The 16,227-nt window shown below is 42.0% G+C and overlaps 1 protein-coding gene across 3 annotated transcripts in view; it reads right to left on the bottom strand.

The window, feature by feature from the left end:
* Nucleotides 1-1,184: 1,184 nt before the first annotated feature.
* UCHL3 (ubiquitin C-terminal hydrolase L3) overlaps nt 1,185-16,227 on the bottom strand; it is a 32,049-nt gene continuing 17,006 nt past the window's right edge. For 2 of the 3 annotated variants that reach the window (XM_081907350.1, XM_081907351.1), the window contains 4 exons: nt 10,053-10,259; nt 4,150-4,225; nt 1,755-1,813; nt 1,185-1,403 (listed from right to left, as the gene is read on the bottom strand). In XM_081907350.1, coding sequence (XP_081763476.1) covers nt 1,320-1,403; nt 1,755-1,813; nt 4,150-4,225; nt 10,053-10,259 — 426 coding nt within the window. In that variant the 3' untranslated portion in view covers nt 1,185-1,319. The remainder of the gene's footprint in view (nt 1,404-1,754; nt 1,814-4,149; nt 4,226-10,052; nt 10,260-16,227) is intronic. The other variant, XM_081907352.1, reaches the window with a different exon arrangement.

The following is a 16,227-nucleotide window of genomic DNA, read 5'->3' as shown; positions in this document are numbered from 1 at the left end:
ATTATGAACCGAGTAGCTTGACTTCTGTAACAAATGTTACAAAAGCAAGTAAGAGCTAATCACGAGCATATAAATGAAAGTCAGTGACTTTCTTAAGACACAAAACAATAATGATGTTCTTCTTTTTCAGTCCAGTTGCTATTTAATACAGTGTCATCATAGCAGATAAAAAACTTCAGAAAGGCTGTATCCTCTTATTAATCTTGATGCACCAGGATTAAGATGAAAAGTCAATGGGGGGGGGAGGAGAAGAGGTATACAAAGAGTAGTAATATTAATGAATTGGTCAGAGATTAATATTCCTCATTGGCAGGGGTAGCTCTAGCCCAGGCTTCCTCAACCTCGTCCCTCCAGATGTTTTTGGCCTACAACTCCCATGATCCCAGTGGTCAGGGGTGGTGGGAATTGTAGTCTCAAAACATCTGGAGGGCCGAGGTTAAGGAAGCCTGCTCTTAGCTCATGTTATTAGAGTCATTTGCCATAAAAACCTGTGCTCATTTCAGAGGTGTATGGCATATGTTATTAATACGGTCTGTTTACACGGAGTCAGTTCTAAGGCCTACTGTGGTTAAGAGCAACCCCAGAATGCAGAAAGTGTGGGGGAAGTCAAACACTTTCAAATGCTTGTTTTCCCTTCTGACACATTTGGGCCAGCTCAGCTGACAGCAAGTAGCCTTGCTCCTGAATGGGGTTTGGATCTGGTGTAACTTTACACTGGATTAACATATATGAGCTTCTTGTCTACAGGACTGCTCCCTTAACAACATCTCACGAAGTTGGCAACTGCTTACCAAAAGTCCATGCAATAACCCGTAAGACCAGATCAGTTGCTCTGCAAACAGGAGTTGCCTTGACCTTTCTTTTGTTGCACATTCATGTTGAGAACTGCATTGTGCCTGCAGCAATTTCCTTTATAGTGGGTGAAGCTTTCTCTGGCTGCTGCAATCAGAGAAACTGCTATGGGCCACTTCCAAGGTAGCCAAGTTAGACAGCATCAGATGAATTTTGCTGTGCTATGTATGAGGATAATCAGGATTGCTTGCGCTCAGTAAAAAAAACACACAAAACCTGTGAACTGGGTCCATGGCACTTTTCATTATGTTGTGCTACTAACACAGCTGCTCTCCTGGAATGCATTCATGCAATCATTCAAAATACTCTATAAGAAACAGGCTACAATGAGATAAAGGACAAATTTGAAGTTTAATCCACATCAACATGTTATTTGCAAGGTATCAAAAACTCGATCACTGATTTATGGCAAAAGCATTATTCTGTTACAATACATTAGGCAGTTTCTGTCCTTGTGCCAGAATAATTTAGGCAGCTGCTAGAGCAATTGCATTGAACCTTAATTCATCTGGATCACGTTCCATGAATTTCTTGCATACTTCTACCGCATCCTAGTAAGAGGAAAGAAAGGATAAGGATGCGTCATCTATTTTGCAAAACAAACACAACTGAAATTGATCAATCACTGCCTAACTAACATTAGGAGTGGTGAGAACAGTTCTGCATTTGTTTACCAGGAATTTTAACTGATCAGAAGACTGATCATAAAGATAATACCAAGCAGATAACAATATTCAGCATGCCCACCTTCTAGCAGTACTGGCAATTTGAAGCTCATCTAAATTTGTACTATATTCTACAGCAGCAGTTTCACAAAATAACATAGTAAATACTTCATACCACCCGCAACAGCTCTGCTATAAGAAGTGTCAAAGTCTGCTGATATGAAACAATATTCCTACCTCTAAAAAAGTGTCATCACTAGATTGCCCATGGTTTATTGGGAAAGGCTTCCGTCCATCTGTTGGAAAACACAGAAAGAAAATTCTTAGGAATTTATGTAGAAAGCATTAAGTAGTAAATTTGACATGGCAATCTTCCTCGTAGGGCAAATACTACACCTCATGTGATCCCATAAAATAAGTTTTAAGGTCATTTAATCCTTTGATATTTTTCCCACTATACGTACAATGAAATAACAGGGCTAGGGAAAATGAAGTACTATAGTTAAATTTGTACAAGTAGCCAAGATTTAAAATCATCATCATTTAATCACCTTCCACAACATATGTCCCAAGGCAAGGTATGATGTGCAATAAGCTGCGCTAAAAAGTTACAAAACTGTACAATAAAGGTAAAGGTAACCCTGCCCATATGGGCCAGTCGTGACCGACTCTGGGGTTGTGCGCCCATCTCGCTTAAGAGGCCGGGAGCCATTGCTGTCCGGAGACACTTCCAGGTCACGTGGCCAGCGTGATGAAGCTGTTCTGGCGAGCCAGCACCAGCACAGCGCACGGAAACGCCGTTTACCTTCCTGCTATAAAGCGGTCCCTATTTATCTACTTGCACTTAAGAGTGCTTTCGAACTGCTAGATGGGCAGGAGCTGGGACCGGACGACGGGAGCTCACCCCGCCGTGGGGATTCGAACCGCCGACCATACGATCGGCAATCCTAGGCACTGAGGCTTTACCCACAGCGCCACCCGCGTCCCTACAATAAAACCCCCTAAACAAAACAGGAAGTTTAGAAACAACATAAAATGGACATCTGGGATAGCTACAAATTCCTGCATTGCAGGGGGTTGGACTAGATGATCTTCAGGGTCTCTTCCAGCTTTACAATTCCATGATTCTATGAACTATGGCAGAGACCTATTCATCCAGATGCAAAAGCTTGTTGGAACAAAAATGTGAATTAACAGCATATACCGATTCCACTGACAGAGTTGGTCTTGAGAGTTGGGCATTGTTCTAGTTCTTCCTTTATAAACATGTACACAGATCACAGCAAATGGAAAGCTACTGGGTTTTTCATGCTAACTTACTATAAAATGAATCAAGATCCCCTGTAGACTAGCTTTCCATTGCCACCACTGGGGCCCAGACACATGCCTCCAAGTTCAAACAGGACACAAAGGCAAAGGCCCTTCTATGCTTGGTTTTAGAAATTCAGACATTCACTGCCATTAAGTATGGAGGCACAATTTAACTACCTGATTAATAGTAACAGGCCGATCCTCCATGGCAATTACTTTTTAAAGCTATCCAACATAGACAGCCAAATTCATGAAGCCAACTTCTCAGCTTCCAATAAACATGCCAGGAAAGACTTCTTCTTCCATTCCCAGTTTTCAGTTTCTTGTGTAAATTCATTTAGTTTGGTAGCTATTTTTATTCCATCATGGACAAATCCCTAAATTATTTTCATATGAGGTATGCGCTTTAGACATTTTCAATGTGTTTACTGCAATGGTTGACTTCTATATACGCAGCGCTCCAAGAGGCAGTTCCGCAATGCACATTCTTGGTTGCGTTCCACAGACCTAGAGCTGACCACACACAGTTTGCAAGCTAAGTAGTTTTTTTTATTCTGTTCCCTAGTCTATTCTGGTAAATTGTTATCTATAAATATAAAAAGCATATTTTCTGTGGCAAAGCGTAAGTGTTTTGTGTTTAGGTGGTCTTCCATGATTCAAAAAGCAAAGAATCTGAACAGACTAAATAAGGCACAAAAGGACAGTACAATAAGAGGAGATCTTAGGAACCTTTGGATGTACAGTTTTGGTGCTATGGATTCAAATCAAAGAAGTTATACTAATGACACAGTACTAATGAGTATTAGAAGTTCTGAGGTCTTAGGCAACTGCCTCTCTTAACCCTATTACTAGAGATTGTTTGATCAGATATTCTTGGGGACTGAATCCACAGCGTTTTTCACATGCAAGGTTTGCAGTTGCAAGTTTCCAATGACTTCACTTTATACAGGCTCATGGAAGACAACATACATCTTCAAAAGGTCACTCTAAATCCATGGCACATTCAAGGTAGGGGAAAAACCATTACCAACTCATACATTAAAAAATCAGAAACAAGTTATGAACTAAAACGGAGGCCTGCTCATCAGGTTAACAGCTTTCCCCTTTCAAAAGTAGCTGTTCCAATATTCTTCAATTCCTCTTAACTGTGGTTCTCGAAAGGCAGAACATAATTACTTGACCGAGAATTCTTTACTGGACGATCTTATAATCACTATCCATTCTTGGCAGGCAGGCTATACACCCGAGGTAAAGATATCAAAAATTAAGCATTAAGTAGATGATAATATGATCCGTTTTGAAAGAGAAGGATTGCTCTTACCCAACTCGTAGAGATTGCCATCAATGTTTACTAATGCGATGAAGTGAAGATCTACTTTTTCATCTATACTGGGTGCCTGCGAGAGAACACAACATGCATGCAAGTCATTAGTAGGAGCTGAAACTCTTGCTCTACCCATTTGGGAAGAACTTAACCCGAGCCAGGGCTCAACCTATGAACCCGGTTTGAACAATACATGTGAAGTATAAAAGACATGGGCTTCTAAATAAAGAAAAGCACATTGTTCCTAAAGACTGAACCAGCTTCTAGGGTTGGTTTTGGTTCTGTCCAGGCTTGACCTCTGGCACCTCTCATTTGAGAACTTTGGCACTGGAGAGAGAAGAGATCTGTCTCAAAGGAATGGAGGGGAAGGTGGTACTTTGGCCACTACTGTACCTACAAAAAATGTACTTTAACACATACACACACTTGAAATTTGGGCTAATATATACATTTCACACTAGACAAAAGTATGCCCTCTCCTTTTCATACACACCTGACAGATGCAAGTCCGACTGAACACAATGAGGTCTACAGCTAAGGCGTAAGACTGCACTGTAAACTCTTGTGTTTTGAGTCTGTATACATAATTTCATACTGAAATGGTCCTTTCCTAACAAAAACACAGCTTCCGTTTTGCTGGGATGGTTATCAGGCAACGGCCACAGGACAATACCAGGAAAAACAGAGGATGGTGATACGAAACGGTACTTGAATAATCCTGGCACTATAGGGAACTATGTTGTTTCTGATCCCAATACTAGACTTGGAATGCTATTTTTATTGTGAGATTTTTAGTAAGCCACTTTTGTGAGCCCTTTGGTGCATTAGTGGGGTGCAAATATTTCTAAACAAATAATAAAATTGGCCATGGCTATTTATTGGGCATTTTGCAGCCAGTTTACAAAATGCTATTGATCATTATACTGCAGTCCCCGCCCCCGTGCAAAACAAAAGCTAAAATGCAGTTTTTATATTGTAAACTGCCCTGTGATCTTTGGATGAAGGGTGGTATAGAATAATGATAATCCAATTTTAACAAAATAGCCAGTATGACAGCTTAAGAATTAGAAACACAGAATGGCTGTGTAAGTCAACTGAAGCAAATATATCACGGTAATTTAACTCCACCTATGCACCAAGTATTGATCTAACAGACATCCAAAATACACTGTTCTTCGTGGCAACAGCTCCAGAAGCTGGTTAAAAATAACTCCATTTTTTAGAAGTCTCACATTTCTGCCAAAAGGTATTCCAAGTGTTCTCATTGATGCAAGAAGCATTTCAATGCCAAAAACTCTGGGTTAGTACATACCGTATTTTTCGCTCTATAACACGCACCTGACCATAACATGCACATCGTTTTTAGAGGAGGAAAACAAGGGAAAAAACATTCTGAATGAAACAGTGGATGTATCATTTTTGTGCTTCATGCTGTGGCCACAGACATGTGATCTGATGGTGAATTTGGGGTGACCCAATGCAAAACTCCTGAGAATTCCTGTGGATCCATGCTTTGTAACCACGTTTTTGCACCATTGCAGCCCCAGGCAACAGTGGGTGCATGATTTTTCTGGTGCAGGCTGTAGCCATGGACATGCTATGTGATCTGATGGTGAATTTGGGGTGACCCAATGCAAAGATTCAGAGAATCCCTGTGGATCCATGCTTTGTAACTACATTTTTGCACCATTGCAGCCCCAGGCAACAGTGGGTGCGTGATTTTTTTGGTGCAGGCTGTAGCCATGGACATGCTATGTGATCTGATGGTGAATTTGGGGTGACCCAATGCAAAGATCCTGAGGATCCATGTGGATCTATGCTTTGTAACCACATTTTAAGTGGGGAGCGAAGGAAAAACAAAGAAGGGACATGAGAGGGGTGTGCAGAGAAGCAGCTGGCTAAGAATGCAGGAGAGGGATTTAACAGGAGGGAGGAAAGAAAGGCAAAAGTTTCCCCCCACCCAAGCCAGCCATATCTCTATCTCTCTCTCTCTCTCTCTCTCTCTCTCTCTCTCTCTCTCCCCTCCCTCCCCCCCCCCTCTCTCCCTCTCCCTCTCCCTCTCCCCCAGCAGCACTGGAGCACAGAGAGGAATACAACACTCTGCTTTCCCCTCTGCTTGCCTGGAGGGGAGGGGCTTTCCCTGCTCTTTGTTCCGTTTCAGCAAACACAGCAAGGAAACAGAGGAGGGTGGGCAGTAAGACCCTGAGGCAGAATGCAGGAAAGCAGCCCCTTCCTCTTTTCAGGTTTCCCTTCTCCGAGACGCGCGATTTGATTTTTGCCTGATTTTTCGGCTCCAGGGACCACACATTCGCTCTATAATATGCACAGACATTTCCCCTTCCTTTTTAGGAGAAAAAATCTGCGTGTTATAGAGGGAAAAATACGGTAGCTTTTGCAACAACATGCCGACGGCACACGTTAAGAACACTACAAACCTAATGTAATGTTATGACAGTGTCATTTGCAGATATAATAGCCCAAGTGTCCAGGCTAGAGACATTCATTTCTAGATTGGAACAGCAGCTCCCTGTAGAGATGAAAGATTTGTGTAAGTGTTGTGAAAGTGTTAAAAGAGAATAAAAAAAATCAAAGGATGGGACACCTTTTTCTGCAAAGAGGCGCAAATATATAGTTTGCAACTCTATTTTTGTGGGGGAGGAAGACACAACTAAAGGGGAGATGCGATAGTGGCTTACAAAGTTGCACAAAGTGTGCAGGAAATGCACAGAAAAACTCACATGACCCACTGATTGTTATCTATGTGACTGATATGTCCATGCCTGCTTTGAATGTTAAGTGGAAAAAGCATGGATATGAAACATGGTCTGGCTGGCTTTTCACCCATGGCCACTTATAATTGCCAATCTTATACAGTGGTGCCCCGCAAGACGAACGCCTCGCGAGACGGAAAACCCGCTAGACGAAAGGGTTTTCCGTCTTGGAGGCGCTTCGCAAAACGAATTTCCCTATGGGGTTGCTTCGCAAGACGAAAAAATCTTGCATCCCCCCGCGGGTTTTTTTCCGCTTTTTCCGCCCTTTTCCTAAGCCGCTAAGCCGCTTATCAGCTGTTCCGCTGATAAGCCGCTTAACAGCTAATCGCTAGAAGCCGCTAGACAGCTATAGCGCTAATCCGCTAAGCTGTCAATGGGCTTGCTTCGCAAGACGAAAAAACCGCTAGACAAAGAGAATCACAGAACGAATTCTTTTCGTCTAGTGAGGCACCACTGTAACAAACTTGTAATTTTGAGACTGTAGCGACTTCCATTGTGGAAAAATAGGGGGATGTTGTCAGGAGTATAGTCTCAAGATGTTTTCCCCACAAGTCAATATTATATTGGGGTCAGTTGTGCCTCAAGACTCAAAGCAGTTTGCCGTGTACTTAGCACTCAAACTCTGTACAGTGGTACCCCGGGTTAAATACTTAATTCGTTCTGGAGGCCCGTTCTTAACCTGAAACTGTTCTTAACCTGAAGCACCACTTTAGCTAATGGGGCCTTGCACTGCCGCCACACGATTTCTGTTCTCATCCTGAAGCAAAGTTCTTAACCCGAGGTACTATTTTTGGGTTAGTGGAGTCTGTAACCTGAAGCGTCTGTAACCTGAAGCATATGTAACCCGAGGTACCACTGTATTACTTACACAGGGGCATGTAACCTTTGAGCCTTTGATGAAGTATCACATTGGGGACTTGCAGAGGTTTCTTCTAGACCCTATCAGTTTTAGTCAAAAGCATTTCTTAGTTCCAGGTCTCCTTCAGATCTTAAATTTTCATTGTCACAGATTTTCGGTCCCACATTCATGTCACTTTCAGAAAAAGGTATACAAATACGTTAACACAAAGCAGGCCTGAAAGTTGTGTGAAGATGAAACGTATAGCTCTACCAGCTTTTCCAGAAGTTAGTGTCAGTGTGGACAAGAACAGCAGTTTCTAACTAGACAGTAAGTGCTTCTATAGCAGCCGTTTTCTCTAAAACTGATGACATTTGCCCACTCAGTTATTCCTAAGAATTGTAATGACAAATTCCAAACCACTGTATTCTCACGCCTTCCCCATGAATCTCCGGTTGTCCCCTCCAGCAAGTGTTCACTCACGGCAATGAGTTTGAACAGAGATGCAAAGAAAGTTGTTGATGTGTTCAAACTGACATTGCACCTAGACAAACATTTGAAGCGGTGATCAGCTGCTGCACTTTTTCATTTCAGAGTGACACCATTGCTGCACTCTGACCAGTGACTGAAATAAATCGATTCATTCACACCATGCGTCATGTAGATGCAAAGAACACAAACCCTGTTTGAACAGAGTTCCCATGTTCCTGCGGACCTCTTTAAATGTAACAAAGACAGGACTGTGGGGGAAAACAGCTCCGTCAGTTATCATTGTGCTTCCAGCTGATCACAGAAGACCATTCACTGTCCATTGTTAAATGTTCCTGGTGCTAAAGTATTCAGTGTCTTACAGAATTAGCAAGCTTTCCAACAAACTACATGGATGAGTACTAGCATGCAGCCAAAGGAAAAGAGTTTCCACAATGAATGAACATCCTTCTCCCTCCTGCCTCCATCTCGTTTGGTCAAGATGCTGTGGAGTGCTATTGCTCTTGTATATCCTGCTTAATCTTTGAGCTGAAAGATACCACTGACATATTGATTTTTTAGAAGTTTGTCTTCTGGTTAGCACTTAGTAGTCTATGCGTGGTTCCAAAGAGGAGTTTCTGTTGTATAGAAAAAATAAGATTGATGCATTCCCTTATCCCACTTCTTGTTATGAGAATTTGGGTCTGGCTAATTCAATTTCTGAAAGTATTACATATCTCTTGACAACTGCCTTCTTTGTTGATTTTAAAAGAAGAGTCTATGTGGTCCATATTTGTTTACTCTTTACAATACATCTTAATCAGTTCAGATCACTGCTCTTTTAACTTATCCAAAAGTCTGCTACTGAGTTGGTTATGAGGTATTTTACATCCTCCATCAAACCAACTGTTACAGCATAACATATTTATCAAGAGTAGGGTATTTTTAGTTTTATGTAGATCAGTGTCTGTATATTAATTTTTTAATACGGAAGTAACAGCAATAAGCACCCATCACCTTTATTTATACAAAATTTCAATGCTTATATAAGCTCTCTTTTTTAAGCCAAAGGTTAGCATCTAAATAGAAATTTAAAAACCTATTCATGTTGTCAGTACCACACAGAGACAGTGTTCAGACTCTCTTCCTGGTAGTTAGGCCTCTCCCAAACTAGAAGTAAAAAAGATTAGAATTTGAACACACAATGCAGTTTAATACAGTATTAAAAAGACAAGGGAAATTTGAAAACAAGATAAGCACCGCTTGTTTAAGTTGCAGAAAAATATTTGTTCATTGGTATAATTCAAACGCCTGTTTTTACAAAAGAAAGGAACAAGATCAACCAAGATCAAGATCATATTGGATGATTTTTACAATTAACCAGAATATACATATATTTACTGCAAATGTAAACAATCAGCGATGCCAATACAACATTTAAGCCATATTGTACATCTCTGATGAAAGATTTAGATCAGGAAGAGCTGGAGAGTATTGCAAAGCACGCAGAGCACTGGGCCCTGGAAAAAAGCAGAGAGACTTTCAATCAGATGTGATAGGAGCAGATTTGGCACAGAACTAAGAATTAGCAGACCCAACGAAGCACCAATGAGATAAGAGAAACCAGATGGAAGATGGGGAAAATCTTTGGGGGGGAAGTAGACGTTCCTAATGCTATTTGTCTGCCGATGAGGATTTAAGACAGTATGCTTCGTCTACTGGAAAAAGCCCTAAGGGAATTCAGAGCCATAGAGTCCCGCCATGAAGCCTAAATGTCGAGGGCGCCTGCCGCAGAGAAGAGATGGAAGATTGACTACACTTACAAAAGAATGGAGCCCAATAGATGATAGGGGTATTGTGGGCCGCCAGCGCTGGAGGGAGACAGGTGGACTGGTAGCCTTTACAGGGCTTGTGGCTTTTGCAGAGGCTACATGATTGCATCTGATCAGGGTCAAGGAAGCAGAGCGACGCAAGGGTGAAGCCTTCATTTTGCAGTGGCTAAACTCAGGCTGTGGTGAGGATGATGGTGACTACACAAATATTGAAAAGAAAAGAAAAGAAGACACAACTTTACCCGCTTTAGAGGTCACTGTACAGTTTTTGCTCATGTTATTTTAAAAAATATATCCCGCTTTTCACCCCTTCTGGGTTTTCAAAGCAGCTTACAAAAAATTAAAAACACACCGTAAGTAACATTTAGAAACACAACTTAAAACATCACAGAACAAAACAGAACTTGCGTCGGTGGTGCAAAGGTCTCCTGAAATAAGACTGCCTGAAACGTTGCAGGTACAGTGCCTGCCTGATTTCTAATGGGAGAGAGTGAGGCCCATAGCACTGAAGACATTACTCCCCACTGACGTGACTCAAGCTCCTGGTTCGTAGGGGACCACTAATACTACTCCCCCAGATTATCTAAGGGGTTGGCCTAGGACATACAGGTTAAGACATTCGTTGAGGTACCTTGGGTCCAAGTTGTTCAGGGCTTTGGACGCCAATACAGAAACCCTGAACCTGGCACAGTAGCAGATGAGAAACCATGCAGGTCTTTTGAACCCCGGTGTCAAGTCTTGACAGTAGTTTGCTCCCAGCACTAGTCTAGCTGCAGCATTTTGCATTAGCTGAAGCTACCTGACCCCACAGCTGCCCCACACATACGAAGGGACAGAAATTTAACTGATGCTATCTAAGAGCTGTTACGATCTAAACGTTTGCTGTGCTGTTCTTTTTTTCATGGCAAATGTGTTTGTGCTGCTCTTAATCTTACATAACATCAAGGCTCATCTAAACCACCTGCAAATGCAATTTCAGGCACCGTGTGATAAATTCTTGTGGGATTGTTATCTTCCCATCATTCTGTTATGTGGCGGTAGGTAGGGCATGGGGTGGTGGTGGAGAGAAATAAGAAAGCTCTAGTGTGGTTCATCACTTCATGAGATGGGCACTCTAGGGCCGGAAAGGCAGACTAGCAGCCTTCAAACAGACTCTGCTACCTGGAGCACACTTGGTGTGAGTTGGTCTCCCTGATAAAACAAGCTCAAGGATCAGTTGCTTTTTTTGTTTTTAAGTGAGAAAATCACAAAAGATGGGATCCAAATGGGGGCAGGGAAGCCAGGCCTGAACCCTGGGAAGACAGAGGCCCTGTGAATTGGTTGTTCTCGTGTCCTGGAGACTGACCAGTTACCTGTTCTAGATAGGGCTGCGATCCCTCTGAAAGAACAGGTTGGGAGTTTTGGGGGTGCTCCTGGATCCATCTTTGTCACTGGAAGCTCAAGGTGGCCTCAGGGGCTAGGAATGCTTTTTACCAGCTGCAGCCAATAAACCTGTTCTGGGACAGGGATAATCTGGCCACAGGGAACCATGCACTGGTAACCTCAAGACTTGATCACAGCAGGTGAAAAAAGCTGTGGCTAGACTGCTGATAGGGACAGATGATCACCAGTACGTACCAGGCCAGGTTCCAAGGAAGTTTCTTGTATTCATTTACAAGACCCTGAAGATGCCTTGAGGGTCACCTAATCCCTTATAGTGCTGCCTGATCACAGAGGTCGTTGGGGGCAGTCCCTGTTAATGGTTCCCCCATGGCTGTCCAGTACCGTGGTCCCAGTTTTATAGAAGTCCTTTCCACCTGAGGACAGGCAGGTGACTGCCCTACTGAACTTAATGGCACCTACAGATTGTTGTTGTTGTTATTTCGGCAGGTATTTTAACTGAAGTTTTATTTTATAGTTTTAACTCATTTTTCTTTTTTTGTATTGCATCCTTGCAATCCGCTTGGAGACACTGTAGTTAAACAGTACATGGATTGTTTAAATAAGTAAGTAAAATTGAGTTTAGTAAAGGCCAGTTTATATAGAAAGCAGGATCAAGCGGTAGAGCTTTCCCTGTGTTCTACAAATATAAGTCACCTGGGAACGGGATTATATATTTGAATACTTTCCCCATAAAGCATGTAGAAAATAAGCGTGTCAAGGAGAAGGGTTCAAGTTTATCCTCCTCTCTCAAAAGGATGAGTCCACTAGTCAATTCCAGCTCCAACAGGAGTTACTGACACTAGCACAACTTTTTTCAAGGAGAGTACCATCTGGTCAAGAAATTGCACAATTAAAAAAAATAAAATACTGTAATTTGAGTACTGGAAGACAATAAACTACAGCTATTGCTAAAGGGAGTTTGAATGCTAGACTTTTCCCTGTACACCTCCTTCCCCCATGTAAATCATTGCTCCTGCAACCTGCCAAGCGGAGTGAATTCAGCAGCAGCAAGGGGGACTGGGCAATCCATGGTGGAATGCAGGAAAGACGATTATTGTCATCTTAAAGTCCTTCGGGAGCCCTAAAATTAAAAGGCTGCTCTAATGGGCAGTTCACTGCACATTCGTCTTTTTGGAACCAGCAAAGTTTCACTGACAGCCCGATTGGCGAGTTGCAAAATGCAGACCTATCACTCCAGAGTTGCCCAAAGTTTTCTCATAATTGAAATGCCAATGCTAGATAACCTATTTAGCTCTGCATTCCAGAACACCTCAGCCTTATTTGGGAAGGGAGGTTTGGCTTCATTTTCCTGGTGGATGAATTGCTTGCCTAGAAACACAATAAAAACAAGCTTTGCCAAGGCAATAACTTAGCTCGGTTAACACTTGGCAGGAAATAACTTTGCAGCATGTGTACTTTGCTCTGAATAACAAGTTTCAGGAAATCAGCAATGAAGAGTCCCATCAAGACAGGAGACAAGGCCATCCATCCAGCACACGGCTTTTATACTTGTAAGGTAGCAGAAACTGATACTTGTAAGCTAAGGGTTTAAAATGGGAATGTAAAATTTAAAATGTCAAATTTCAGTCAAACTGCATAAATTATACTATTAGATAACCCCTAGCCATCAATTCACTGGATATGATTTCCACTAATCCAAGGTTTATACATACAAAGTGTTGCTGGCTGGTCTACACACATCTGCATGGCTGCCAGGAGCCCCACACTCTAACATGTTTCTTTTTCTTTTTAAAAGGAAGTTTCTAGCCTGTGCGGAACATAAAAGTTAGAAAGCAGCCGCCATTTGAAGCAATTGCTTTCAGATATATGCACCTGCTCCTGCCCTTCCAATGAGTGCAGTCACTCTGTGATTGACAAGTACTAGAGAAAAAGTACACAAACCTAACAGAAGACCAGAAAATGGCCTCAAAACGACCCAGGAATGACTTTTTCCAGACATTTGGAGAATGGACTTTGTGGGTCATTCTGAAGCCATTTTCTTTTCATCTCCTCTGCTATGGAAGTGACTACTGTCTAAAGAAGATAACTAAGAAAAATCCATGATTTTAGTGTAGCTGACTCGATGTCCACTGAAAACCAAAAGGTAGCGACAGAGTTTGTATTCTTTCTAACAGAGGTTTAATTTCGTGCCAAAAAAAGAGGTATTCTCCCCCCTCCACAGTTTGTAAACATAAATAAACACCAGAAAATAAAAATTAAATCTAGCATTATAGTACATCATCCATGTTGCAGCAGGGTATTGTGGTTAAGAAACCACAATTGTTCTAGAATGAAGCCCAATACAGCCATATTGTACAACATTGCTGGGGCAGGTGGTCTGTATACTACAAACCTGAAGTATAGCCCACAGCTATTACTCAGTTTCTTGTTTTTAGGGAACTGCTGCTTTTGGGATTTTTGATCACAGCAGCAACATGGGCAGAGGGGGCTCTTAAATGCTTCCGCACCCAAGGCAGAAAAGTAGAGGGATCCTTTTACATGGGCTGTGCTGCTGGTATGAATACTAAAATGGGCTTTCACATCAAAGACTCCATTCCTTTCTGTTAAAATAAAGGAAGAGAATGTTCATCTGGCCTCCGCTGATAATTACAGCAATGCTGTTATGAGGTATAAATAAGAGCTACAACAATGCTTTTATAATATGCTTTGTAACAGTTTAATCTTGAATTGATCCACACATGGGCATCTGAACCTTGCTTGCTATAAATCGTAGGTGTCTTTTCATCTCCTTTTGCACCACCACCTATGTACGATACTGTGCCTGGTCCTGCACAGAATACAGTATTGCCGGTCTCAGATCAATTGATGAAAGCATTTACCATAGCATAAATAGCTTACAACTTATGAAAACTTGAGTCCCTTGCAAGCTTTAGGGTAGGCACAGAGGGACAGTGGGGCTCTTGTAGCTTTAACAGCTGTGTGGTAGGCAGAAATTCAACCGGTCAACCTTTTCTAGTATGCGGATACAATTATGGTAAAAGCTCCCTCTGTTAACATTCTGTCTCTCAGACATCTTACTGTATGAGGGATTTATTGGGGGGGGGCGAGCTTTGACCCACCTGCAAAAGGGGAAGTGAACAGCATATTACACGAAGAATATGTGAGTAGGGCCATGTATATCAGTGTATTGCACACTTGTAGGTATGCTTCTTGAGATGTTCGTTTATATATGAATGAACCTGCAGGGGGCAAGTTCATAGCAGCAAGCTCCATCCCTAAGTTACGCACATTCATTAAATTTATCTGTAGGGAGCTGCCACAGAATTCTGTTCTCTTCACTTTAAGACATATTCCATGTACAGTGGTACCTCGGGTTACGAACTTAATTCGTTCCGGAGGTCCGTTCTTAACCCGAGGCACGCTTTCGCTAATGGAGCCTCCCGCTGCCACCTCACCGCCAGCACATGATTTCCGTTCTCATCCTGGGGCACAGTTTGTAACCTGAGGTACTACTTCCAGGTTAGCGGAGTTTTTAACCCAAAGTGTTTGTAACCCGAGGTACCACTGTACATAGCAAGCACCCATTTTTTGTATGTTCCACCAACCAGAAGTAATAATGATGAATTGCTTGATATTTCTGGTAATGAATTAATTGTTATTCCTAGAAATCCTAAGGAACCAGTGAGACAATTTTGCCTATCTAGCTCAGAACAGTCTACACTGTCCGGCAGCAGCTGTTGGGCTTTCCCAGATGCTGCAGATTCAACCTGGCATCTTCTGGAGGCAAAGTAAATTGCTAGGCCACTGAGCTATGGGGATTCCCAGAGCAAAAAATATAGCAAACTGTGGAAAAGTTCACCTAGGAAGTTCTTGCCTCACATCAAATACTTAGAGGAAAGCACATATTCCATTTGGATGTGTAATGCAGTCTAATCTGCAGGCAAGGAGGTGAACATTATACACAATGCAGAGTGCAATTCTGTATTTAGAGCAGAAATGGATTATCTGAGCTTTCCTTGTAAAATAGGAAACTGCTAACTACAAGTTTTTGGATGCAATTTCACCTTACAAACAAAGGACCTGCTGTTCTTTGAACTTATGGCAATCTATTTTTGTGGGTTTTTTGCTTTACGAGGAAACCATGAAGATTAACTTTGCATCCATGCACTCCTAGAATCCCAACTTCAAAAGATGAGTGCACAAAAGCAACAGAAAAGAGTCATACATCTGAGCATGTTAGAAGAAGTGTTTTGGAAATAACAGTTCAAGATTTCCAAGACTGAGCCTCTACACAGTTCCATGTTTACTTCAGACACCATGATATGTCAATATATCACAAAGTTTAGCTGGTGATATATCACAATGTTAAAAACCAAAATATTGCCCAGCCCTACGGAGCGCAGCAGGGATATACAAAATATTTATTTGCACCTTAAAGATTCTTTGCTTCCATCAAAACATTGGCTTGGTTCAAAAGGTCCCTTAAAACCATAGCTATGAAAACTGGAAGTCAGCCATGGGTGTCAACACAGCAATTGGCAGTGGAGCAAAGCAGCTGTGATTATTACAGTGAGTGCCCACATGCCTAAAATTCACATATATTCATGATTCGGCTTAATGTTACATGTGAACTGAGCAGAATCCATGCTGCACAGGAAGATGTGGGGAAGGAACCACATGATCACACAGCTCACTACAAGCACAGTTAAAACCATTGGCACTGCTACCATCCAAAATTAGGAAGCAATTTTAACAGCAGCACCAAGTGTGTTCTAAACATCCA

This window comes from Podarcis melisellensis (assembly GCF_964234715.1).
Source record: "Podarcis melisellensis genome assembly, chromosome: 4".
NCBI classification, from domain to species: Eukaryota; Metazoa; Chordata; class Lepidosauria; order Squamata; family Lacertidae; genus Podarcis; species Podarcis melisellensis.
The sequence above is the reverse complement of the archived record's forward strand: the minus strand, read 5'-3'. Positions and strand labels throughout refer to the sequence as shown.